Here is a 27,231-nt window from a genome sequence, read left to right as displayed (position 1 = left end):
TCCTAAATTAACAGCACCACTGATTTTTTTTAATTTACATATTCATAGAGTTTTGATAGCATCAATTATTTAGATATTGTGATAAAAAAGGAGTCCAATTCACATTTTGTTAGTGACCTTTATAGGAAGCCCACTTATAGTAACAGATTTTTACATTATCACAGTAACCACCCTATACATGTGAAGAAAGGTCTAGTCAAGGGCCAGTTAGTTAGACTTGCCCGTATGGTTACTACAAATGATGAATTCCTTTTTTGTTGTAATGAGCTTATAGAGATGTTCAGGTCTAGAGAATATCCATCAGATTTATTAGAGAACTCCCTTAGTGAGATCTACACTAAGAGAGAGAAGGGAATCATTATACCACTATTAAGTTATAATGGTGGAATTTCTTCCATTTGTATAACTGAAATTCCCTCATCTCAAAATAATCTACAAAATAAGGATTATAAATGCTCTTTTGTTACTAGATTTACAGTGGACCACCAAAATATACAAGACATTTTGAATAAAAACTGGCAAATTTTCCAGAGATACGAGGGTATAATAGAAAAAAATAGGACCTAGAACATGGATGGTGTTCAGGAGGGGAATTACTTTTAAAATTTTGTTAGAAAATAAGGGTATCTTTCCCTTACAAAATGAGGTTCCAGGTATGAGAAAATGTGGGTTTTGTGCTCAGTGTTACTTAGTGAGACACATAAATAATATTAAAATCAACAACACCCACATTAAAATGACTGGGAAATATACATGTAACACTCAAGGAGTAATCTATGCTGCATTGTGCTCAGAATGCAAAAGTTTTTACACTGGAAAAAAACAAAAGGAAACTTAAAGAAAGAATATATGAGCACGCAAGGGACATAAAAAATGACAACACCAATAGTGCTTTATTTAGACATATAGAAAAATATTCTACATATAGTTTCAAGTTTGTTGTTTTAGAAAAAGTACCCCGAGGCCCAAGAGGTGGACCATGGGAAGAAATATTTGATTTTAAAGAACTTTATTGGCAAATCAGACTGAAAGCACATATAAAACCTGGGTTAAATGATGGCATTAGTATCAGCAGTTATTTAAAACTGCATTCTTATGTAATTTAAGAAGTTTTATAAATTACATATCAGTGTATGTTTTTTTTTACTTTATTTTATATGTTTGTTGTATACAAAATTTTATATTTAGGATGGGAAAGACAACATATGTGAGTTATTACTTTTGAGTAGATTAATTGAAGTTGGGTATTGATTGGATATTTCAATCACATGACTTAATTTTAAATAGCATTTAAACATTTTTTTTAGAATGGATTTATTCTGATGAAGTCATTTATTATACGCTGACAAAAGCTCTAAATAACGTGAGAAATTGGTGCAAAGCTGTGGTTCTTTCTGGATTTGGTTTTATCTTTGAACTTAATATCCTAAGAGAAAATTTTCACAGATGTGTACCATTGTGTCAGAACTCCTGATACTTTGGGGTCAGGGACTTAGATATAGTGACCACAGGATCTGAAAGGAAAGAAAAAAAAAAGCTCTGCTAAACTGAAATACTATACAGAGTTTAGAAAGTTAATACATAGGTAGCTGGCTTACTCAAAGAGAGATGAAGAAGGAAAATGGTGGGTCAGAGCAAAAGCAAATTGGCTATTCTAAGAGTAAAGTGAAGGTAAGAAAGTTTATGAATGCAAGGTCAAAACAGGTTTAGCATGAGCTTTAATTATAGAGAACCACAGTAACACACTGTGTAGAGCAAATTGTCAGAACATAGGACTACACTGATAAGCACATTACAAAAGCATGACTCGATAAGCATTCATTGAATTAACCAGGACATCAAACAATGTTGCATATACCAGAGCATTACTAACTGAAATTACATATACACTTGTTAAGAGGCACAGGCTCGACCTACATAAAGCTTACCCAACTAGAATAAGATCAAATACAAATATAACACACTACCAAAATCTTTTTGTTATTCTACACAGTCTTGGAACAAATAGAAATGCACTAACACGTGATGCATACCTGCCCTCTAAAAAGAACATGGTGACTGAGTGGATGTGGAGACCAAACTATCCTTGTATTATATGGCCTACTGACTCTGTTGCGATAACTTATGTCTAGCCTTCTGAGCCATGAAACCACTAGCCTTTAGCAGTAAAGAATTTAATGTACACCAACAAATTAAAAACTTGCTGGAGAGAGAATTTCATAACACATCTTGTGGTCCTACTAATTGCTTGCCTTCTGTGCTTATTAACAAAGCAAAAGTAGTGTGCTTTCTTCAGTATGACAGATTCTTCTTTATGATATAACACATTCAAAATAGTAGAATATACCTAGACCCTAGAAAGATCCCGATTCTTACCTAAACTTGCACTGATTTCTTACTGCTAGTAAGAATATCCATACATGTGAGAGTCGGGTAAACACTGGAAACAGAAGGTGGATCACTAATTGTTTAATTATTATAAAATGGAATTCCAAATTAGTTGAATTTGTGTTGCTATACAACAATAAAAAATGTTTCATGGTTAAAAATTCAAAGAAATTCTGTCCATGCAGCCGAGCTTTCAGTAAAACACAAATTTAAAGATCATTCATAGTTTTGGTCCAGTTTGTGGAGTGTAAAGAATATCTGGTGGAGAAACATCACTGAGGAAATCCTTCAGTGTTGAATTAAGGCTATCTGATACAGTGATGACAGGATAAGTATGTTTTACGGTTCTGTTAAACTTGTACATGACTCCATATTGAATTGTCAGGATTTGCAATGCCTGTCTCTGACAAGGTAAAAAAAATATAGAAGAGCAAACGCTGAACATCACTCTTCTCCTTCAAACTTGTTTTTTCCAGGAAGCCAAGCCCCCCTCCCCACACCCCGGTGTAGGGGCATGCCCCATACCCCCACAAACTTATATATGACAACTTCAAGTTCACCGTATCTCAGAGAAAAGGGAATATTCTGAGAAATGGCTGTCTTGGACTTAATATATGTAAATCTGGATTTTTGGTCATTTGATCTCTACATTACAGGACTGCCGAGTCCAGATACTTCAGATGATTATCTCTGCATACATCTGGTCTGTGACACTTGCCCAGCATGTGGAAATATGTCCTTTTCCCCAATGTAGTATGATCCCGGAGTTGGTATATATAGTTTGGGGGGATGGGGGGGCTGCACCCCACACCTAGGGTGTTTTTTACATAGTCCAGTGTGTTTAAGTTACGTGATGGACAAGTGTTTCCTTGCCCTAAGAAGAATCAGCCGTTCATGGCAGTAAGTGTTTGTCATTTTCGTCTCGACATTCTGACGTTCAGCATTATGGGCTTCAGGATTTGAAAGGTAATATATAGTGTGCACTAAAGATGTGGCATGGTGTTGATACTGTGAATGTCTGGTGTAGTGACATTACCTGAATATGATGCTAACATTGCATCAATGTGCTATAAGTTTTACAGTTATTTAATTAATTTGGAGTAATGTCTGAGACTCCTAGTCACTATCAGTCTTCACCCAGAAAAATGACATAAATTTGAAATCAAAATCCTCATGGATCACTTGTTCCTCTTGGAAATGTAAGTTTATGATGTTATAATTAACTATCTCAAGTCCTGATATGGTAGTTTATGATTTATGTGCTACATAAGAAAACAGTTACGTATTGATGACATGATGGACTAAGAAACAACCACATGCAGCGATGCTTTACTGGTTTGCTTTTATGAACACCATTATAGTGATATGAACAGTGCACAGATCCATGTGACTATCATTAAGTTCTGTAACTCCTACATAAAATATCTTGGCCAAACTTTAAAGAGTGAAACTTTACAGCAGCAATCAGTTACTATCATTTTATCAGTCTTTCAGATTACATCATACTCATTTCGCACTGACTTCTTCTTCTTTCTTTCGGCTTTTCCCGGTTAGGGGTCGCCACAGCGGAACTCTGGTCCGCTAATGATTGGCAGTAGATTTTTACGTGCTGGCTTGCCAGGCCTAACGCACAACCTTCAACGAAGGAAGGCCCATTCACGCATGTCGCCACACAGAACACGCTCTAACTGAGAATCGAATGGGCAATGTCTAACTGTGAGGCGACAACGCTACCTGATGCCTGTTTTTCTACCACAAAAGTATCAAGTTATACTTGTGCTTTTTATTAATCCACTGGTGCTGAAAGGCTCAAAATAATTCTCTCTGCGATCATTTTTCTCACAAATTCTGATGCAAGCTATAACTATCCACAGTGAGTGATCTTTCAAGCTTACGTTTCTCAGAGATACACAAACATTCACTTACTGCATGTAATGTTGTGGACACCCTTTGCATTTATGCTGCTTGATCTTGTGCAGTTATGCAGATTAAACTTGTTCATGTTTGGAAGTGATGTCAGTAAGTAAACAAATACTTTGAATGCCACCCCATAAGATTTAATTAGCTCATGTTACCATTTGCTATGTATATAATCAATTTCCTGTTTGTAACATGAATTCAGCACTATGGCAGTTTTACTACAACACTGTGAGTACTGTGGATATAACTGCTGTGAACTATCACTAGTTAACATGTGCTCCACTAGTAAGAAGTCAGCCTACTCATCTGAGCTTTAACTGGTAAAAGGACTGTGTATGTGTTATCAGTAACTGTCTCAGTATCTAGAGCAAAACTCAATACCAAGAAATGCATTATAGTACTTTTTGGGAAGTTGGCCTCCCCAGGTAACTATATCATCAGGAAAACACCTCTAAAATTTGATTCAGTAGTCAAAGATCTGGGAACTGATCTAGACAGTAAATTAGGTTCAGACCAGCATGTGTCCAACATAGCAAGAAATTCCTTCTATGTTGCTCAGCTTATAAGTAAGGCTATGGCATATAGGTCCAGACAGATCATTGCACCACTGTACTCAGCCCTCATCAGACCCATCATAGAGTATAATGCCCCCTTCGGTATGTAACTGACCAGACACATACAGCAACTGGAACATCCACAAAGGTTCCTTACAAAAGGACTACATGGAGTAAACATAGTGCCCAATGCTGATCACCTCAAAGCCCTATCTCTTTATTTGGTATCATGTACACTTCTGAGAAGTGATTTTTGCCTGGCAGGGAAGGCATCCCTGGATCCTGTTTTGATGACCCTTTTGCACATCCACCAAATAAACAGCACCAGAACTATTAAATCAAAAGACCTACATTTTGCTTGCAACATAAACAGGATACATTAGAGAGACAAATATACTTCTCAGAATTTCCATTCTCTGGAACAGGATCCCCAGCCATGTGAAGCAGAGTTCCTCCCCAACCCTATTTAAGTGCAACCTGGACCAGTGGAAGGGTAATTGGAAATTCACCCCGTTGGTAAGGCATTTAAGTCATTGATGGACAAAGGCAGTCAGTAAAGCAGCTCTTTTGTAAATCAAATTTCTGGGTTACATTTGGGTTGCTTGTCTAGGCTTATAAGGACTCTAGTGATCATTAGCCTAGTATACACCTATGAGCCTATGAACGAAGTGAGTTTTAGCTCTCACTATGCAGTACCTCATATCATATGTAAAACAAGTACTACTGAGCTGCTATAAGAGACACAAACCTAGTTGGGCCATGGCTAGTTTATATTAGGAGGCATTCCAAGACACAGTTGTAGCATTTATATAAACACTCTGTTATATGCAGAACAGATTTCTAGTCACCAACAACCTCTATTATCAAACAGTGTTGTAGGACACTATCAACAATTAAAGTTAACTACAGATACCTAGAGCATGAAAACAATCCATAGAAGTACCATACAATGGCCAAAATAGCAGGTCATTGCAGACATCTATGAAAAATATGATTATAATAGTAATTAATGTCATTAGATCTGCTTCAGGAAAGTAAGATAATGTGAGCCTGAATAAGTGATTGGGCCTGAACATATTTACCTTATAAAGTACCTAGACGTTGTGCCACATATGACTTGGCTATATTAATTAATGGGGTGCAGGAAAAAAACCTTGCATAATATGTAGAGGGGGGCTTGCTCCCCACAAAAAAATTGTAGGTATAAGACAGTTCACTGAATTGGGCTGAGATGATGAGATTTCACTGAAGATGGACATGAGGGCCTGATTAAACATATCTAGGCTATGCAGGAGTGGCCTTAGATCAACTGGTGCCCTAGGCAAAAGGGCTTCACAGCACCCCCCCCCACAATACCCGGTGCCTCCATCCTGGTCTACCTACATCAAATAAATACTGGAAAAGTGCCCCTGCTAGAGCGGTCCTCTAGGCAGCCGCCTAGTTGGTCTTTGCCTTAGGCCGGCTATGAGGCTGTGCATAATGAATAAAAAAAATCGCTATTCTTACATTCTACAGCATCTGACTCATTGTCAGTTGCAATAAGTTCAGCCATATGGGTTAGGGGATAAAATTGCTCACAAGTTTCCAAGAAGAATATGTGTGTAATACTGTGCCAGTTGGTCTCCAACATGTGTGACCATTCACAGTACACGTATAAAACTGATGCATGGCATTGTGGCAGGACAAAGGCTTGAATCCCAGCACAGCTAAACAATACATGGTGGGCAGGTGACTGAATGGCACTACCAGCAAATATTACATTATGAAGACATTGGCTATAAAGTCTGCTGATACCAAGTGTGATTGAGATGATAGTAAGGTCAGCGTCACAGACCTGATACTTGCAATAGTAAAGTCAAATTCAATGATGTGATGGTTGGAGTTGCAGCAATATGTAATTAAAATTAATTCTATCAGTAGTAAAAGCATTAAGTCACCACAGCCAAAGATCAGTGCATCATCACTTGTCTGAACTGCTGCCACTAACTTGTCGAATCATCTACTTAAGAAAAGCAAACTATCCGACAATTGCATGCAATCTCAGTTGAGGTAAATAACATAGGTACTTTCCAAATGAGCTGTGATTGCTCACTGTTTACTCAAGTTCACAAAAGCATCTTATGTAGATGTTGCTTGTACACTTCCAGACATATAGTTTACTTAGAGATAAGATTATCACACAATCTATATAGGGCGTAGCTGGCTCCTCCCAAACTACCAAGAATATAAAACAAAACCAGTCAAGTTACTTTCAGGTGATGATAATGTCAAGATTATTTGAGTGTTTCTTAGATGTAAATATTTGCAAAAGTGTTTTTTTTTAAAACTGAACAGCTTCCCTAAGTAGCTGGTTGATATAAAGAGTTCTGCTGCTATCCACTGTATACGCACACAATATATATATATATATATATATATATATATATATATATATATACATACATATATATATATATATATATATATATATATATATATATATATATATATATATATATATATATATGTGTGTGTGTGTGTATGTATGTATGTATGGGTCCCCTTCAGTAACTTCAGTTTTCAGAAACTTGAAATTCATATTGTCGAAACAATATTACTGAGGTTCCAAAAACTCGAAGCTTTTGAATGGAGATTGCTGTACAGTGAGGATTGCAGAGTTTACCCATTTCCCCACTGTAGTACGATCTCAGAGTTGGTATATATAATATGCAGGGGGTGCAGGGGTGCTTGCCCCCCCCTGCAAAAATGTAGAAAAAAGGTAGATTTCTGTTGTTGTTTGAAGTTCAAGCTTTCGGAAACTTGATCATATCGTCTTGACAATATGAATTTCAAGTTTCTAAAAACTCAAGCTTCTGACAGAGACCCATAAATATATGTACATATAGAGACAGAGAGAGACAGAGAAAATTTCTCTGTCTATGCGCGTGAACACACACACACACACACACACACACACACACACACACACACACACACACACACACACACACTCATATTTTATGGGCAAACTGCATAGGCATACATCTGTTACCATCAAACACATGCAATGTCATATTCATACTTGTGTGTACTAATATATTCTCCAGTAACATTAAAAAAGAAACGCATTTTACTAAAAATTTAGATTACAATTTATTCACAAACATTAAAGCAGGATGCAGTATTTACAACTAAGAAAAGCAGAGCATATTCAATACTTAATTTTCCACTCTCCTCCCTAGCAGATCAGTAGCCATGGATATGCACTTCCCGACTCTCTCTCTCTGTTGCTAGTCTGATTGAAATGGGTATTCTGAGGCATTGTAGCAATTGCCTCATACACACTGACAACCCCCTTATTCTTAGTAAAACAGATACAGCAGGTGAGAGGTGTAAATACACTTTAATGCTGAAGGTGAAACTCTCTCATACAACCAAAACCAATCCTATAGAGGTTGTCAGTGACACTTACCACGACTACTGCACAGGGGTAAAGACCCTACACATTAAACTACTTATGCTGAGGCACTTACAGGTAACCTTCCTAAAACACTAAGACCTCCTGCACAGTACAAATCAAGTAATGGGTCCTTAGCCATCAGGTAAACACTCCATTAAAACATCACTCGCAGCTACACACAGTAACACTGTATCCAGTGCCTCCACTGCTAAGCTCTTAAGGCAAACCAGAACACAGCCACATTTCCTGGTCATTGGTGATTCTGTAGTGAAGCACACTGATGTCCCACTCAACAGACTGAGTAAGGACAGAGTCACAGTTAGCTGCCTTTCTGGGACTAGGATCTGTCAAGTCACACAGGCACTCAGGTCATTGAGCCACAAATACCAGTATGACTCTGTCATAGTCCATTGACCTGAGATGTACCACCGCTGACTACATGAAGCGAGACAAGATTGAGATAATTGATTATTTGTCTCAGGCAGGTATGGGCCTAGCACCGAGCAGCATACTACCTTCTCCGAGGATGATGACACATTACCAACAGAGAATTATTGACTTTAGCAAGTGGCTTAACTTCTGCTGTCAGTCCAGGGGGTATAATATTTGATGGCCTGGGAGGACTTGGTTGATAGAGCACATTGCTTTGCTAAGGATGGTCTGCAATTATCCCTGTTAGGCTTTTGGATATTGGCAAAGACCTTTTCCACCCCCATAGGCAATGCCAAACTGATAAACCTACCGACTCAACTGAACCTATGAAGGAATATCTGAAGGAGGCACTGCTCAGTGCTAGAAATCTTAACAAGAAACTCCACTCCCTGCAAGCCTTCATCTCCCTGGAGAGTGTAGACATCTATGCAGTAATGGAGACATGGTTTAAAATCACAGAGAGCACCCCAGCAATGCAAGGTTACAATGCCTTTCACACCTTTAGACCAGCTACTGCACAGGAGGGAACTAAAGGTGGAGAAGTCTCAGTCTGTATTAAAACCAACCTCACATCCAGACTAGTTAAAGTGTATGACTCACTGGAATGCACACATCTGCAACTCATCATAAACAAGGTATTGTATCATAATCTTGCAATTATAGATCCCCCTCCATGTCACAGGAAACTCATACTACTTACCTCAGTGTACTACAATCCCTCACTGTTCAATCATATATGATATTCATGGAAGATCTCAACTACCCCTCTATAGACTGTGAATCCTACATCACTTCTAATGCACAAACCCAGCAATTATTAAACTTTGTTAATACCAACATCCTGGAACAGTTGGTCCATTCTTCTACCAAGGGTACAAATATCCTTCACCTTGAATTTATGAACATGGGGAGGGCAATGTTCCTTACCCAATGATTACATTATAATACATTAATATCTGTGCTCGTCACTTCCTACTATAAGGCAGTATTACTTGAAATAAAAATGAAATCCATGCATGAGTGAAACCAAAAACCTTTAGGAACTATTCCAAGGCTAACCTCTCTCTACTAAGCAATACCTTGGCTATATTCTAAGCAACCCCAAGCCAGTAAACACTATAGCATACACTGAGCTATCTACAAAATCTCTGTACAGCCATATTGATAGCTGTATAGAGTGAACTGATAGAGTGAGCTATGCCCACTTGTATTAAGAATAAGACAAACTCAAAAGATAAGCCACCCTGGTGGAATAGCAGTATTAATCAGTTATATGACAAAAAGAAAAAATCTTGGCCAAGTGTACAAGGAACAAAGCCATGCATGCTAACATCTCCCTGACCAATTTAAACTGGCAGCTAAGAGGGTTATTTAATACTTCAAAGGGTAAATTTGAAAAAAAAATACTTCTCAGAAAAAGAACATCCACAAAGCTTTCTACAGCTATGTTTATAACCCCAGAGGAAATACACAGCAATGCACAGAACTTAATGTTAAAGGCATCACCTACATTGAACTGGAGGCCACTGCCAACCTTTTGGCTGACAGGTTCAGCTCAAATTTACCCCCCACTCCTCCCAATAGTCCAAAGGAAGTAACACATAACACAATGCCTCCAACCATTACTAGGGAATAGGTCATTAATGCACTTTCCAAAACCAAAAACACTGCATCAGTGGACCCCGATAACATCCCGGGATGTTTAATAAATAGAATGAAACATGACCTCTCTGGTCCACTTGAATCACTTTTCAACTGGAGCCTTCAGTCAGGTTTTGTGCCCAAGGAATGGAAGATGGCTATAGTCATTCCCCTGCACAAAGGAGGTCCAACCACTGATCTGGGTAACTACAGGCCCATAAGTCTTATCAGCCTCATATGTAAGGCCATGGAAAGAATCATCAGGGATATGATAAATGAGGACATAGGTAACCTGCAAATGCTGGACCCATCACAGTTTGGGTTTGTTAAAGGAAGGTCAAATCTGGTGGACTTTTTTGAGAGGGTCACCAAAACACTGGATGAAGGTAAGACTGTGCCCGCAGCTTACTTCAACCTAGCCAAGGCTTTTGATACAATACCTCACTCAGGCATTACAGGCAAGTTCACTAATTTAAGTATAAACCCTTTTATCACCCACTGTTTCACTGATAGGACTCAGGAGGTCAAAATAAGTGAGGCTACCTCCACCAAGAGGCTAGTCACTAGTGGAGCCCCCCTGGGTCCATTCCATTTTGGCATCTGTTTCTCTGAAAAGGAAGCAAATACTCCAGGTTTATGGCTGACTGTTTGCACATGATTGTAAGCTGTGAGTTATCAACTCCCCTGCAGACACTAGCATTCTTCAAGGTTTATTTCTGACTAACAAATGATGTCAAAGCAATGGTCTTAAACTCAATGCTAAGAGATGCATAATTGTACCCTTTCAGAAGTCAACCATCCCAACTAATTATCATGTTAATAATACACCCCTAAGAGTTGACCCAGTGGTCACAGATCTGGGTATGCACATAGACAGTAGCCTTACATTTGACCACCATGTGGCCACACTGGTGGGAAAATCCTTTTATATTGCACAACTTATAAGTAATGTCATGACATCTAGGTCTAAAGAGGTCATTATCCCACTGTGCTTCACCCTCATCAGACCAATCGTAGAGTGCAATGCTCCCTTTGGTATGTACCTGACCAGGCATATGCAGCAACCAGAGTGACCTTAGAGGCTCCTTACAAAAAGAATACAATAGATAACAAACCTGCTTTATGCAGAGCATCTTAAAGCCCTTCCCCCCTACTCAGTCTCCTGTAGATTTGTTGAGGTGTAAACTATGATTGGCTTACAAGACATCTGCAAGCCCCACACTTATGAATCTCCTACACATTTGTAATTTGAAAAGTACCAGAAATACAAGGTCTAGGGACGTATATTTTGTCTGTGGCTTAAACAGAATGTGCTAGAGAGACAGATATGTGTCCCAGAGACTGCCCTCCTATTGAACAGGCTTCTCATCTATGTGAAGATGAGTTTGTCTATTGCCCAGTTTAAGCACAACCTAGACCAGTGGATGGGGAAAAATATATTTACAATGGGCCTGGCACCCATGTCCCTTATGGACTGAGGTAGCTTATAAATGCCTGACCCTCACTGTCCTATTTGGATACAGAACTTCATTATGCTTTGGGAAAACTTGGCTAGGTTTAGAAAACACCCCCCTTCTGGGCTGTTAGTATAGTAACAGTCTGTGACTCTATGAATCTAAAATGAAGACACTGTTCATAAATATATAAGTACATGCACTACAACTTACTACATTTACAGATCACAGACGGCTATCCCTTGCTTTCTCATGCTTTTCAGCACTTTCCAATAAGACCTTACCAATGCATGGCTCTCACTTCAGTCTTCTGAAAACTGATGAAATAATTAAAAAAATGAAGTCTGCTTCAGAAGTTATTAGAGAAAAAGCAGAATCCTGCCAAGTGGCATTATGTCATTGTGTTGGTTTGGGAGCATATTACAGAGGCAAAGAGAAAGAGAATGTTTTACATGTATAATATTTCACTAGACCGCAACTCTTCCACCCCTCTGCAATGGCTCCTTGTAGCTTTGAAAAATAATGGCCATTCTACAGCACAAACACACACACACACACACACACTGAGAGCGATCGAGTGATGGATTTTAAATATTGATATTATAAACTTAGAAACTTGCTAGAATAACATGGTTCATTTTACCATGCATTCCACACACACTGAGAGTGATCAAGCAATTCTTGGCAGCATCAGCATCTCCTTTAAGGTTTCCGTACCTCTCCACCATACCTCTGAAACTCTTAACCACAAGAAATCTGGACACAGCCACAAATAAAGGGGGAACAAAGGAAGAAAAATAGGGACCGATTTAAAATATTGCTCTTATAAACTTATAAATTTGCTTGAATAACACTGTTTCTGTTGACATGCATTTTCGACAAACACAAACACGTGCACAGTTACTTGTCAACTGTACAGATTTACACAGAATGCCCTGATTTTTGCCTCATATTTTTGGTCTATTTCTCATAAAATTGTGGTTTTCTAGCAAATCACTGTTAAATTCTTTAGGGCTGAAGTCAGAAAATATAGACAGACATTTGAGCTTCAGACGTCATACCCTTCAAAAAATTAAAGCTAATGCAAAACCTGTTCTATCAACTTTTTAATTTTGTAAGAGCAATATTTTAAAAATGTCCCTAGTTTGGGCCTTTGTCTTCCCCGTTATTTATGGCTTTGTCCAGATTTCTTGCTCTAAAAGGATGAAAGGTATGACATACACACACACACACACACACACACACATACACACACACACACACACACACACACACACACACACACACACACACACACACACACACACACAAACAACATTGACAGCAATTGAGTGATCCCAATACAAATCTCAACAAAGGAACAAAAATAGGGACGGATTTTAAATGTTGCTCTTATAAACTTAGTTCATTTATATATAGTATAATAACTATATATAAAACTTAATATGCTGTGTTATCTTCATTTTATGGGTCAAATATGTTTTGTGGCTCCAGATGAATTTTATTTGGTAGGAGAAAGGCCAAAATAGTTATTTTGATAGTGAAGGTTGCAGAGACCTGCACTAGACTATCCATGTAAACATGCTGACTGGTACCTCTATGTTGACAAAGTTTTAGGAAACTTGTCCTAATAATTTTATTCTGAGGCTGCAGATTCACATTCCTACCACTACAATGCATCTCCAAATGCAAACTACAAACCTGTTATCATGACCCCTTTGGGAAGTGACAGTTAAACAGTAACTCCTTAAAACATGTCAATTTTCCACATATCCACATAAGTGATTAAATGGGGAAGCAAATTGTAGCAGACCTATTTCCAGAAATCAGCCACAGGAATAAATGATACAATAAGTAGAGATGTCTTTTCAAGATGAAACTTTCTGAGTAAACAATGTGCTGCAAAAAAGCCATACCAGTCAAACAACTAACAAATATAGTGGTAACACTAGCATTAACATGATATGCCACTATTCTTCCCAATGGGCAGCAGTCTCCAGTTCTGGATCAATTAATGATTTTGCATTGGGTTTTAAACAATGGGAACACTCTGCTATAACCATTTGCTGCTGCTGCAATTGGACTTATAGTGGGATGATAGTTACACTCCTTAAATTATTTTTTATTGGTTCATAGGTGTATACTAGGCTAACTTCCATTAGGCCCATATAAGTCTAGTTGTACCACCTAAATGTGACCCACTAATTTGATTTATTGACTGCCTGTATTCATCAGAGACATAAGTGCCAGACTGTGGTGAATTTCTGATTACCCGTACATTGGTCCAAGTTGTGCTTAAATACAATTAGTTAAAACTCTGCTTCACATGGATAAGGAGCCTGTGCCAGTGAATGGAAATTTTGAGAAACATATCTGTCTCTCCAACATGTCCAATTTATGTCACAAGCAAAATGTATCATTTGATCTAGTAGTTCTGGTGCTGTTTGTTTTGCAGACGTGTAAAAGGTTCATCAAAACAGGGTCCAGGGATGCCTTGTATGCCAGGAAAAGATCACGCCTCAGAAGACTGCATGATAACGAGTACTGAGTCAGGAATCTGAGGTGATCAGCACAGGACATTGTGTTTACTTCCTGTATTTTTTTGTAAGGAACCTTTGTGGATGTTTCAGTTACTGCATGTGTTTGGTCAGGTACATACTGAAGGGGGCATTATACTCTATGATGTGTCTGATAAGGGCTGAGTACAGTGGTACGATGACCTCTCTCGACCTAGATGCCATGCCCTTAGTTATAATTTGAGCAACATAGAAGGATTTTCTTACTACCTTGGACACATGTTGGTCAAAGGCTAGATTACTGTCAACGTGAGTTCCCAGAACTCTGACTATTGAATCAACTTTTAGGGGTGCTTTATTGATGACATAGTTATCTGGGGTGGCTGACTTCCCAAAAGGTATTATAATGTACCCAGCATATCATGCACTTCATGAAGAAGAAACACAACTTGTGTTCAATATTTAGTTGCTGCAATCAGGGCAAACTTTTCATGGGACAAATTATACTTTTCAAATAGCAAAATACAGAACTGAGAAGGATGGTATACCAGTTATACAGCAATTCCTCCCCATTGCCCAAATGCCACACTACATTGTCACCACTCAAAAGTGACCTAGATGCCTAGTGAGGATTAAGAAACAGCAACCCTCCAATCTTCCAAGTAAAGAAATGTAGGACTGCAACTCAGAAATTCCACTAGCACTGCTGTGGACCCCTGCTGAACCCCATTTCTAGACTTCCACCCCCAGGATCAGCAAAGTGGGTCAGCTCTAGCAGAGCCATGAGTGCTTCTAGGAGCAGGAGAAAGGACATGCAAAATGACAGTAGTGGTATGTGGTGTTCTAACTACCACTGTCCTTACAGACCTGAGAAGTGTGAGAGCTTCTAGCAGGGGGAAGACTCACAATATCATGTCAGCCTCTGGGAAGTTACTGTTTGCATCAACAGAAAGACTCACCCATTAGTTAGACTACATCACTCACTAGCATTGTTTACTAGTGACCAGCCCACCATGATAAATCCCTTGATCTACCCCCCTCCCCCCGCAGGATGAGAGATCTGGTAAGCATTCACTCATGCAGCAGCCACACTTCCTGTACATTTTGTGCTGACAGTGGCATGGCACTGTTAGGAACAAAATCTCCAGGCATGTGGGCAGGCCTGAGCACAATATCTTGCAAAAAAGAACACACACACAATAAATAAATAAACCTAGTAATCCTAAATCAAGCTGTTTAGTTAGCATATGGTCTTTACATTTTATCTAGCCAAACTTAATGTCCATTTCTATAGTCCAGGCAACTGAAAACAGAAACACTTTAGTTCCGACACATACTCTCTTCAGCAATAGGTGAAATAATTTGAAATGTTATCTAATTTGTAAGAAAATAAGTCCATGTGTATACAAAAATGCATACCTGCATTAAAGTTTCACAGTTTCTGCCTGCATATTGTGTTTGACTATTAAAACTTATTTTAACTACAGCTGCACAGGTCAACTTTTAGATCTTGGTAGTTCTGCCTTGTTATCTTTTTAACAAAGAACACATAAATAAATTTGAGAGTAAGTGAATAAATAAATAAATAAATGCAATGAATGAAAATTATGATACAGAATAGGAATGTGCATATAAATTTAATAAGGCTGATCTTTTTCTGAAAATAACTGCTTTGTTGATCAATCATTTTACACTCGATTTTTAACTCTGTGTTTGTAACAAAGTACCTGTTTGTGATGTATTCATCATGTAAGCTGCAGTGGACTAACAAAATGTTAACGAAAAAGACAGTGATCGGATTGAAGTCCATTCATGAGAGTATTACATTCCATACATGTTTTCTTAGAAAAAAATATATGGTAAGTTAAGATCTGAAATAACTGCAATACTGAACTGAAAAGCATATATAATTCATTAGCAGTTTTCTATAAATAAGAGCAGTTCAAAACATCTGAACAATTTGATAATTTTAGAAATATTTATTTGTTTAATTAATCAGCATCAGACATACCATGAGAAAAGCTGAAAAATCTGTAATCTCACATTAACTTATTTTGTTCATTGCATTTCCCTTTTCTTCTGCAGCTGTACACATAAGAATGAAAACAGAATTAATACTCCTAGAGGTACCATGGTATCACTGTCTGAATTAATACTCCTAGAGGTACCATGATCACTGTCTGAATTAATACTCGTAGACGTACCATGATATCACTGTCTGTTTGAATTAATACTCCTAGAGGTACCATGATATCACTGTCTGTTTGAATTAATACTCATAGATGTACTATGATATCACTGTCTGTTTGAATTAATACTCCTAGAGGTACCATGATATCACTGTCTGAATTAATACTCCTAGAGGTACCATGATATCACTGTCTGTTTGAGTTAATACTCCTAGAGGTACCATGATCACTGTCTGAATTAATACTCATAGACGTACCATGATATCACTGTCTGTTTGAATTAATACTCCTAGAGGTACCATGATATCACTGTCTGTTTGAATTAATACTCGTAGATGTACTATGATATCACTGTCTGTTTGAATTAATACTCCTAGATGTACTATGATATCACTGTCTGTTTTTGTGAATACATCTGTTGCTGTCACAGCATTTACTATAACAGCAAGCAAGAACAGCATACTGATAGAGGACTTTGATAGTGTACCTGTAGCTGCAGAAACGTTGTGTCTGAATAAGTAATTTTGCATTGCACCAACAATATTATAAGCAAAATTTCAAGTCCGTGCCTTTGCTACTCATTGTATGTTGCTCTTTTCTGGTCAGATATATATTTTTTTATTTAATCATCTTTATTGAATTATCACTTAAGATATAGGCAAGCAAACAGTTATACAAATGAAAACAATCCATATTGACATATTCTCAGTCACAAACTTTATATATCATATTTAAGTTTCTGTACAGTGATTGTCAATTCAGCATTAAATAACTCCCTCTTTCTGGCCAGATACTGACATTTTCCTAACTTACCTTTTAAATCAGTATTTCCCAGGCAAAGTTTACCCTACCACTTGATGGTGCTCCTATCAATAAAATTACCATATTTACTTAAAATTTTAGTTGATTATTGTTATTATTATAATTTACATTTAACTGCTGAGGTATATTTACATATACAGATGCGCATGACCTTGCATAAAAAGTCTAGTTTTATGGTTCTGTTGTTAACCTAATTGTTTTTAGATAGTGTTGTTAGTAAATCTGTAAAAGAATTTCGCAGAACATATTTTTTTTGTCTACATAAATACATATTTGTAAAAAAAACTCATGTGTGTCTTAATGATTGAAAGCACTGTAAAATAACCTTATGTGTCCCATCGAATCTACTTCAGAACGCCAGCATTTCACTTACCCGACTCCCACTTCCCTGAGACGAAAGGATTGACAACTGCACAAAACCATCTGAAACACCAACTTTTTACACAAGGTAAGTAACTGCTTGACCATCCCAAATAAAACAACAAAACTAAACACACCAATGTAAGGGGCTTTTCCCCTCACACTCCCCTATGTGGGCCCCCCACACCCCCTAAACTAAATACACCAACTCCAGGATCATACTACCGCGGGGTTAAGGGGCAAAGTTCAACAGGATGGCCAAGTTGTTACTTACCTCGCATGAAAAGTCGATGTTTCGGATGTTGGTCTTCTGAACTTGTCAGTCCTTTCATCTGGGAAATTTCAGTGTCGGGTAAGTGAAACTTCGGTCTACTGAAATAGACCCGTCCTATCATATGGTTAATGTATCTAGTTCTCACAAAGAAACAACAGCCAATACATACCTTCAGTGCCCTCACCAGCATTAAGAAAATATTCATTTTAAACCGTTGCCTCCATTGGTCCCCTCCTTGGCAATCATTACTTTCATTTTGTATGTTACATTTCTTTAAATAATACTTTGCACCACAACACCTTGTTTGCCATATTACAATACAGCGGTCAGCAGTTAAAGTCTTTGAATGATAGTTCCAGCTGTGAGGTTCACTTCTAATATACAGTCATTGTGTGAATAGTTTTGCATACTTTCCCATGACTTTGGTGAGTTAATCTGGGAACTTTATTTATATCCTGCCTTTGAAGAACATATTGATTGATTGATTGATTGATTGACGGACTAGCTACTCTAAACTGGGGAAGCCTGATCTTTCCTACATCTTCCTTTGTCAGGGATTAAAATGTAATATCAGGAAGATCATCTTTCGGTTGTTAATGTTTCAGTTAGGTCACATATTTCTTGACTCCAACTGCCAGAAAGACTATTGCCCACTCCCACCTAATTTCAACACTACTGTATGCAGCTCCCATATATACTAATCTAAAAAAAAGTAATCTTACCAAACTATCCAACTCCTATAATAGTATTGCTAATTTTGCCACTGGAAACCCATATAGAACTCACCATTGTCATAACCTTCATCAACTAGACTGACTGGAACTAAAAAACCTTCTGATACTTTTCCAACTTACATCACTCATAAATGTTTTTATCAACCTAATAATACACCAGTACTAAACAACCTTATATCACCCTATAGGAATCTTGAGTCCTTACGCTCCTCCAATAAACTACTTACTAGGACCACCAAGTCAAACAACTTACTGGTGACTCACTATTCTCAAATACCGTGGGAAGACAATGGAACCTCTTGCCCTCTGACCTTACCACACTTCCATCCCTCTCTCTCTTCAAGCAAAGTCTTAAGGCATACCTTAAAAATCACTGGCTATGCCCTTGCTGTTACCCAGACTGATCCTCTGGACTTCTCATTGTCATCTCTTGGCCTCCCACTATCCTATTCTCTTTCCTATATTCTCCCCTAAATTAGAAGGTACTTAAGTAATCTCTACTACTTGACAACAATTAGATTCTTGTCTGCTGAGATATCTATGTACCCTGTTGGTAGTATTCCCTGCCTCTTAATTAATATACCCTCCTTTTTTTTTCTCTCCCTTCCTTTTTTTTCTAATAATAGGTCTAGCATATAATCCTTAGGAAAAGTAACTGTCTGCATAAACTAGATTTACCAAAGTTTTAAAGATATTTTTCTAATAGTGTCTTGGGATTGCCCTAGACTTACATGCTGTAAAATGTTCTGTAAATGTATGATGTATCTAGTTTAGTATGGCCTTTTGTCTGCCTAGAATTTATAGCGAATTCCTTTTTGTCTATTTTAAACCTTTTGGTGTGGTGGTGGTATGTTTTACAATTGGAGCTTTTCTCCTCGGGCCTCTGCTGAAAATGGAAATATATCCAGCTGGACTAGCCCGGTTAACAAATGTTAAATAAATAAATGTTAAATAAATAAAACATATTGCATCCTTGTTTGCAGTCTGCTAGACTCAGAAAACAGGAAAAAGCTTTTCTACTTTCTTCCTTTTTTTCTGAATTTGTGTGAACTCAGGTTTAGTAATTAAATTTGGGGGTGCAGAGACTTCCTCCGTGTTAAGGAGTGCAGGGGGTCTGCACCCCTGCTAAAATAAATGTTTGTGTTTCCTGTGATGTTGGGAGTGTTGCTGTTTTGAGTTTGTGACCTGTCAATATTTTAGACCTTTAGTTTTGAATATTTCCATGTTAATTAAACAAAGCACAACCATTCATAATGGATTTGTTATGTCCTTAAGCACTACATTTAACATTCTCCTTCTGACCTTGTATCATGGCTGAAGAGGTCCAGGATATAAGTAAACAAATCAACTAAAATATGCTGCATGCACATCCTATCATTAAAAGCCATGCATATTGTATATGATTCTGAACTTCTTTTTCATGAATTTATTGATTACATTGTGCATTCTCTGTTTACTAATTATGTAAACACACATTGTAAAAACATCTGATATTTCTTTGCAATAACATTCTGTTTCATTTTCTCAAAATCCCTGCTGGCAACACAGTTCAGCACAATATGCAAGTCTACCTCAGTTACTATATGCTAAATTATGCTACTGAAGCATATTCACAGAAGAAGTATACCTGGCCATTGGTTTAGTGCTAGATTACAATGAGCTCTTATCTTTAAATAACATAAATGTATTAGCCCAAAATATGTCTGTTATGACTGTTCCGTAATTTCAGATACACATTTATGAGTCACAAAGCTCTTTACCAGTGCTGTCTGACTCTTGCTTTTATTTCCAAGATTACTAGCAATGTCTTTATTCAAAGGATCACTCTTCTACATTTATTATTACTATTATTATTATTATTTTATGTGAAATAAGTATTGGCATCAAAGCTGAGTGGCGGTAAAGCCATTAACTCTCTTATTCCAAAGAACAGATGAATATTTAATAATTTGTTTTCATCATGTTTCTTTATGTCTCCTTACTACTACCTTGCAACAAACATCTTTAAAAGTCTAGCTGGGGACGTACAGTTACAAAATGGTTTGCTGAAGTTAATCCTGTTACTGTATTAAAACCATCTGATACACACCTAGCAAACATGGTGAAGAAAGAACAGAACTCTTAAAGAAGTATATATCCAATCCTTTAACTAGGCAACAGCTGTATAGTTGCTGAACTGTAATACTAAAAACAAAGCTCAGACAGACCAGTCATCATAAATTGCTAACCCATATTACCTAAGGCTAAAGGTTTTCAGATGTTCATGACAATATGGAACAGCATTTAAAAGTACAAAACAGTGCCTGTCATGTAGATTATCTTTTCTTTTCTCTTCTTTCTGAATTGCTAAAGGCAAAGAAAGAGAGAGCAAGAGAGTGGGAGAAAGAGAGCGCTAGAGAGAAGACATTTCTGTTTGATCTGGTCTAGTAGCTTGGCTACATCCATTACAGAAGCCGCGGTAGTGCAGCGTTTAGCATTGCTGCTTCACAGCAAGAGGTTCTCCCGTTTGATTCTCAGCTGAAGAACCTTCTGGGTGAAGTCTACACGTCCTCCCCGTGGTCGAGTGACGCCAAAGACGTGCAGGTAGGTGCGAGCGTGAATGGGCGTGCCTTCGTTGAAGGGTGGGCGTCGGTCTGGCAACTCGGCACCATAAAAATTCACTGCCAATCATGAGCGGACTGGAGTTCCGCTGTGGCGACCACTAACCGGGAAAAGCCGAAAGTCTTTACAAGTGATGCAGAAATAATTAATTAATGTTACTGTACCGTGCACATGTTTATTATGACATGAAGTGATACGCATTAAATATGTTAAAATGAATTGTGGTGGGGGTAATAACATCTTTATGTGGAACTGGAGGACATTATAAAAACAGCATATAACAAAGCATATTACTATTAAATGTTAAAGTCATTTTTTTCAAATGGAAACAAATACATGACTGCTCCATTTTGATGTTTTAAAATTTTGCTCTTTAACCACCTGTTCTAATTTATTGATAAACATATTTTCTCATCGAAGTCTTAGTGCAGTGCAATATTCATTAATTTTGCTATATATCCAAGATGTTTGCAGCTTTTGCATAAAATAAGTTTGTTTTATTTGCTGCTTGAACATAACCTTGTGCAACTCCTATAAAATTTGGATAGCTGAATATTTACAATACCATATGACTTCTTACGAGAGTCCCATGTTTAAAGTAGCAGAGTAAGTGATCACTTCACACTCAGCGGTTAGGTCATATAGCCTGAACCAGTTAGTCTCTCTTTAACAAGGTTTTGATCCCCATACTTTCAATTTTCATTGCTGTCAGGCTTTCAAGTCATTTACCAAACCAGAAGTGTCAGATTAGAATAGACCATATATTTTTAAATGGAAAATGAACTTCAATGTGTCCTCTGTATTTTGTTTATTTTCACTTACATACATACATACATTCATAAACATGTACAATTTACCCACCACTGGGGCTTGGAAATATATCAAAAAGTAATCTTCAGGATTTAACAGCTAATGCACAGAAGAGGATAGTGCCTTGCCTACAGAACAAAAATACAAATATTTTAATAGCAAACTAGACCACGGTTTGTTTTATGAATGAATGGATTTGTTTTTATTTATTTTAGATTTGTAAGGGTATTAGTTTTACCAGTCTTTGCTTCAGTGATTCTAGGTAATCTATCCAGTTCTTTTCTTTTTTTTTTTTTTTTTGTTCTCACTGTTAAACTGTAATTTCTGAGCAGAGATGTGTAGTTATTTTACTGCCTCATATTGTTTGGTTCGTTCACATCAATAACAATTTCTGGTACCTGTATCCATGGAGCTTGAAAGTTATAAATGACTATTAATGGTTTGTCTTGAAATGAATAGCTCTGACAGCAATATACAGCATTTACCTGCTTGCTGACTTTATACCTGCGGTGGTGGTGCTGCGGTAGCGTTGTCGCCTCACAGTAAGACATTATCCTGCTCGATTCTCAGCTAAAGCGTCTTCTGTGGGGAGACATGCGTGAATGGGCGTACCTTCGTTGAAGGTTGCGCGTCAGGCCTGGCAAGTCGGTACGCAAAAATCTGCTGTCAATCATTAGCGGACCGGAGTTCCTTAATCGGGGGAAGCCGAAATATACAATAACAACCTGCTTGCTAGCTTTAACACACAGCTAATGAATTTACTTTTACTTTTTGTTATTACAAACTGTGGATGAAAAGTATTAGTCTTAGTTTAGTCTTGTTAATGGGGTTGAGGAATGATAAAATAAAATATAATTAACATTACAAAAACATTTTCATAGAAAGATTTTTGGTTCTGAATTTCAGTGGAAATTGTGAAGGAAAATGTAAGGTAATTTTAAAATTCGACATATTTATTATGTATAAAATATTAAGTTCTTACAAAACACTTAAATATGCATTAGTTTTCGATTAAACTAGTCTCGGGATCTTATTGTTATGTAAATGAGTCACATGATATCACTTGACTACAGTATTACAACTGATTAATTAAAACTTTCCATTCTACTTAGATATAGAGGACTGTATGCTTACTGGAAATTTAAAGTTGGGAAGGAAACTAATGCGACAGAAAAGAAAATGAGAACTGAGGTTAAAATTCTTGTGGGAAATGTAAGAACTTTTACCCGGTATAGTTTTTCTAGTCAAAAAGTCTACTGAAAGAAATGATTAAAGTAGCTCTTATATTCTTGTACCTTTAGATTAGACGAGTCTTTCTTTAAACCTCTGTTCAGCAGAAACACACACACATTGCTCTTAATGTACAGAAGTGGTCCCAAGTGTACTGAGATGTCTGGAATTATTCAAAGCCCCAAAATTGTTTCAAAATCAGTGCAGGTAGACAGTTTGTTTCAATAACGTTAAGTAATACCGCATTATAAGTATGATACAATTGTGCAACATACCTCTCAACTATCTAGATTTTCGCAGAATGTCCAGATTTTTGCCTTATATTTTTTGTCTGTTCTCATAAAATTTGTGGTTTCCTGGCAAATCACGGAGGATTGAAGTCACTAAAAATGACATGCAGTTGAGTTTCAGATTTGCAAAAACTAACACAAAACCTATTATTAGCAACTTTCAAAATTTATAAGAGCAGTATTTAAAACCTGTCCCTATGTTTGGGCCTTCCTTCCCCTAGTTATGTCAAGATTTCTTGCACTAGGAGGTTGAGGGTATGGTGGGTAAACATGTAAACAGTCTTTATGTACTGCAGCGGCACCCCCTCAGAAAAAGGTAGGATTTTAGAATACCTTGACCGTTGCAAAGACTTGGAAGCTGTCGTTTCGAAAAAAAAATACTCCAACTCCAGGACAATGAAACTTCCTACAATCTCATGCAACTTAGAGCAACACAACACACGTCTGCACAGTATTTTTCAGTGTGAGGAAGTGCGCCTTGCTTTGTTTAAAAAGTCAATTTTCAGCATTCAAATAAGTGCCACATATTCGATGTTAATATTGTTAAAGAAACATTTTAAGTGTATAATACTGAATTCTAGTTTTGCCTGGTAACAAAACATTTTGCAGGTATATATCAATACGTTTTAACTGTGTTAAAACATTGTTTTACATTGATGAGATAAAAAGTTGACAACTATAAGCCCCTGGCAAGCATATAAGGTTTTCACCGTTTCAGATGCCCAAAAATATAGTCAACCCTTTTAAATGTTCAGAATTGGACTTCTTTATGGAAATGCTAGATTTTGCAGGACAAGCCCTACCCACCTACAGCCAATGCATAGGAATTGACTTCCCTATTTTTTTTTCACAATAACATCTAGTGGGTGTAGAATTTGAGCTGCTTCTGGTGTTTCACATACTAACATTGATTTCGGATGCTTACATTGTTTCTTTTCATATTGAGGGGATTCCGACAGAGAAACATAATTTTCTGCAACAAATAGAGGAAAAAAAACCTAGAAACCATTTTGTACTGTAACATTATACATTTGCCATTTTTTTTTTATTTTCCCTCAGGAAACGAGTATCTAAATAAGGACTGTCCTGAAAAAAAATGGACTTGTACACTTGGGAAACCTACAACAAAAAACGCGGGTACCATTTTTGGTTATTTGTAGTTTTCTAAATATGTACAATACAGTTAGGCAATTAGAACTTCAAGCCTGGAGAGTATGACTGCAATAACTTTATCTTTCAACACAACTATCATTATTTAGTTACTGCACAATCCACGTGTCATTTTATGCTTTAAAAAAGCATTCTGGTATCATAGGAGTTTACTAGGTTAGCGACCTGGAGGTCATTACATGCCTAGCCGTTTCATCCCAATGTAATACCATAGATACTCTAGTCAATACCCAGGATTATATGTAGTAAATGGTAAAAAGGGCCTCAGTGCCAATAGCCTAGTAACTTCATGCGATCCTATGATAAAACATTTTATGCTTGTAAGAAACACTGAGGGAAATGGTAACGGTATTTGGGGATATTCCTAAAAACTTTTAAGTTACTATTGTAAAAACTTCCTGAGGCTGCTACAAATTACAAGAAAACAGGAAGTAATTTGGAGAGAGACTGTGCGTGCGTGCGTGTGTGTGTGTGCGCGAGTGTGTGACAGAGAGAGAGAGAGAGAGCGCGCGCTATTGGGCAAATGAATAATCGTTCACAGATACATGTTAACGTAGAGGCACGTGTGTGAGTTAAGAGATGCATGCGTGACTGTATGCCCATAGAAGCGCGCGCAGAAGTACAGCAGCAGTTGTGGTGGCTTCTGGCTGCCTTTTTGTTCATTCATATTGTGTAGTCAGTTAATCATATTAACTACATTTTTTTAAATATTATCAGTGTTATAAATCCAATCTTCCGTACGAACACAATACTACATATGACACTTCAGAATTACTTGGGTCTGTCGCATATCTAATATAAAGAGCTGTTTAAAAACGTTCCTGCCGAATGATGATCTTTAAATCCTTCACTCATACAAAAATCTAAGTGTAGCACATCCGTGCTCAAAAACATAAATACTTAAAAATCACCACTTAAGAAATGCACTGGATGGGATTTATATTGCAGTGTATCTCTCTCTCCCTCTCTCTGTATATTATAATATATATTTATATAGAAATACACTATCATCTAAAACAGTGCTATCCTGCCTATCATATGTAGAATTGGAGTAGAAAGTAAGCAAAATAATTAAAACACACTTTTGTCTTCAACCGCTAGTGGTGTCATTTAAAGTTTATTTATTTATTTTTTTATGAAGAAAATGTTATAAATTATCTAGGTGCTGAGAAGGAGAAGATGGCGGGCGCTGAGACAGGAATAATGCCCTTTTGTTAACATCACTGGAGTCATACGCATATCCAATATGAGAACCACTTGCGTGTGCTTCCTTATACAACAATGAGCTCAAATTGTAATGCATTACCTAAGTGCAGCGACTCACCGTAATGGAACGGGAAGGAGGAACTTGAGCTAAAAGAACAAGTCCTTCTACTTTTGCACCCCAGCAGCTCAGGCTAGCGGGCGTAAGGGCTACTGATTATCAACCTGTCAGTCTTGGCATAAAGAATAATGAGTGCTATTCAGCCCTGGCCAGCTACAGAAACAGGAGGAGCCCCCACCACTCTTCTCATGGTCGGAGCCCTTGCACCACAGCCCAAACCTGAATGATCACTTACTTGTCCGTCTCTTGTGACATAGCTGATCCAATCCAACACCCCTTTGCGTTGCTGTAACTCTCCTGTGAAACTGGACTTTCAAGTCTGTGCAGGTGAAGGTGTGCGAGAATCTGCTCGGCAGACTGCAGAACTCGAGCTACAGGTAATTCTTCTTTTTTTTCAACTGGCTTTCTGTAGTCCAGCCAGTCAGATTAGGCTGAAAAGAAATACCTGCCCACCAGCTTTAAAGAAACACCAAAAATCAGTACCATCGGGGATGTGCCGCACTCTGATAAAACAAGGGATAGACAACTCATTTGATAGATATGCACGACGGAAGTTTAAAATAAAATGCTGTAACTTCTACCAGTTGCAGTTAGGTATAGGTAAAGTTTGGCTTCCGATATGAATTCTTTTACAGGACTTTACGGAGGGCTACAGGAGGGACCAGACAGAAGCTGATTGGCTGGAGGGATGTAAGGTGTTTGCTAATTGGCGAAAACGGCCAGGTAATAATAACAACTGCAGCTTCTACAGGAACCTCGACGCTTGAGTGAAAAACGTGCTCCAAGGCGTTCAGAAACAAACAAGGAGGAAGATCAGGGGAGGAAACGGCAGGCGTTGCATGCGTTGAGAGCTGCAAGCATGCCAGCAGAAGCTTGGAATTGCCCTTTGCAAAATGAAAACGTCTGGGTCTGGGGACGGGTTCTCGCACTCATACCTGCATACCGTGACTTTTGAGGACATTGGCTGTATTTATTTGTGAATAACGTAAACCAGTTTGCTAAACTGATACTGAAGAAACAGTTCCTGATAGTTCTTCAGCTATTGCAAAGGTAGCTAGGACAGTATGGGTGTGAGCTGCAAAG

At 37.7% G+C, this 27,231-nt stretch overlaps 1 protein-coding gene across 1 annotated transcript in view; it reads right to left on the bottom strand.

Annotated features, from left to right (window-relative positions):
- GRHL2 (grainyhead like transcription factor 2) overlaps nt 1–27,013 on the bottom strand; it is a 759,972-nt gene extending 732,959 nt beyond the window's left edge. Inside the window, exon 1 of the mRNA XM_044065661.1 lies at nt 26,384–27,013. Within this exon, the coding sequence (XP_043921596.1) occupies nt 26,384–26,403 (20 nt within the window). The 5' untranslated portion in view covers nt 26,404–27,013. The remainder of the gene's footprint in view (nt 1–26,383) is intronic.
- Nucleotides 27,014–27,231: the final 218 nt, after the last annotated feature.

Source organism: Protopterus annectens, chromosome 3.part0 (genome assembly GCF_019279795.1).
Source record: "Protopterus annectens isolate FY-2018-M chromosome 3.part0, PAN1.0, whole genome shotgun sequence".
Taxonomy (NCBI): domain Eukaryota; kingdom Metazoa; phylum Chordata; order Ceratodontiformes; family Protopteridae; genus Protopterus; species Protopterus annectens.
This window is presented reverse-complemented; position numbering and strand designations above follow the sequence as displayed.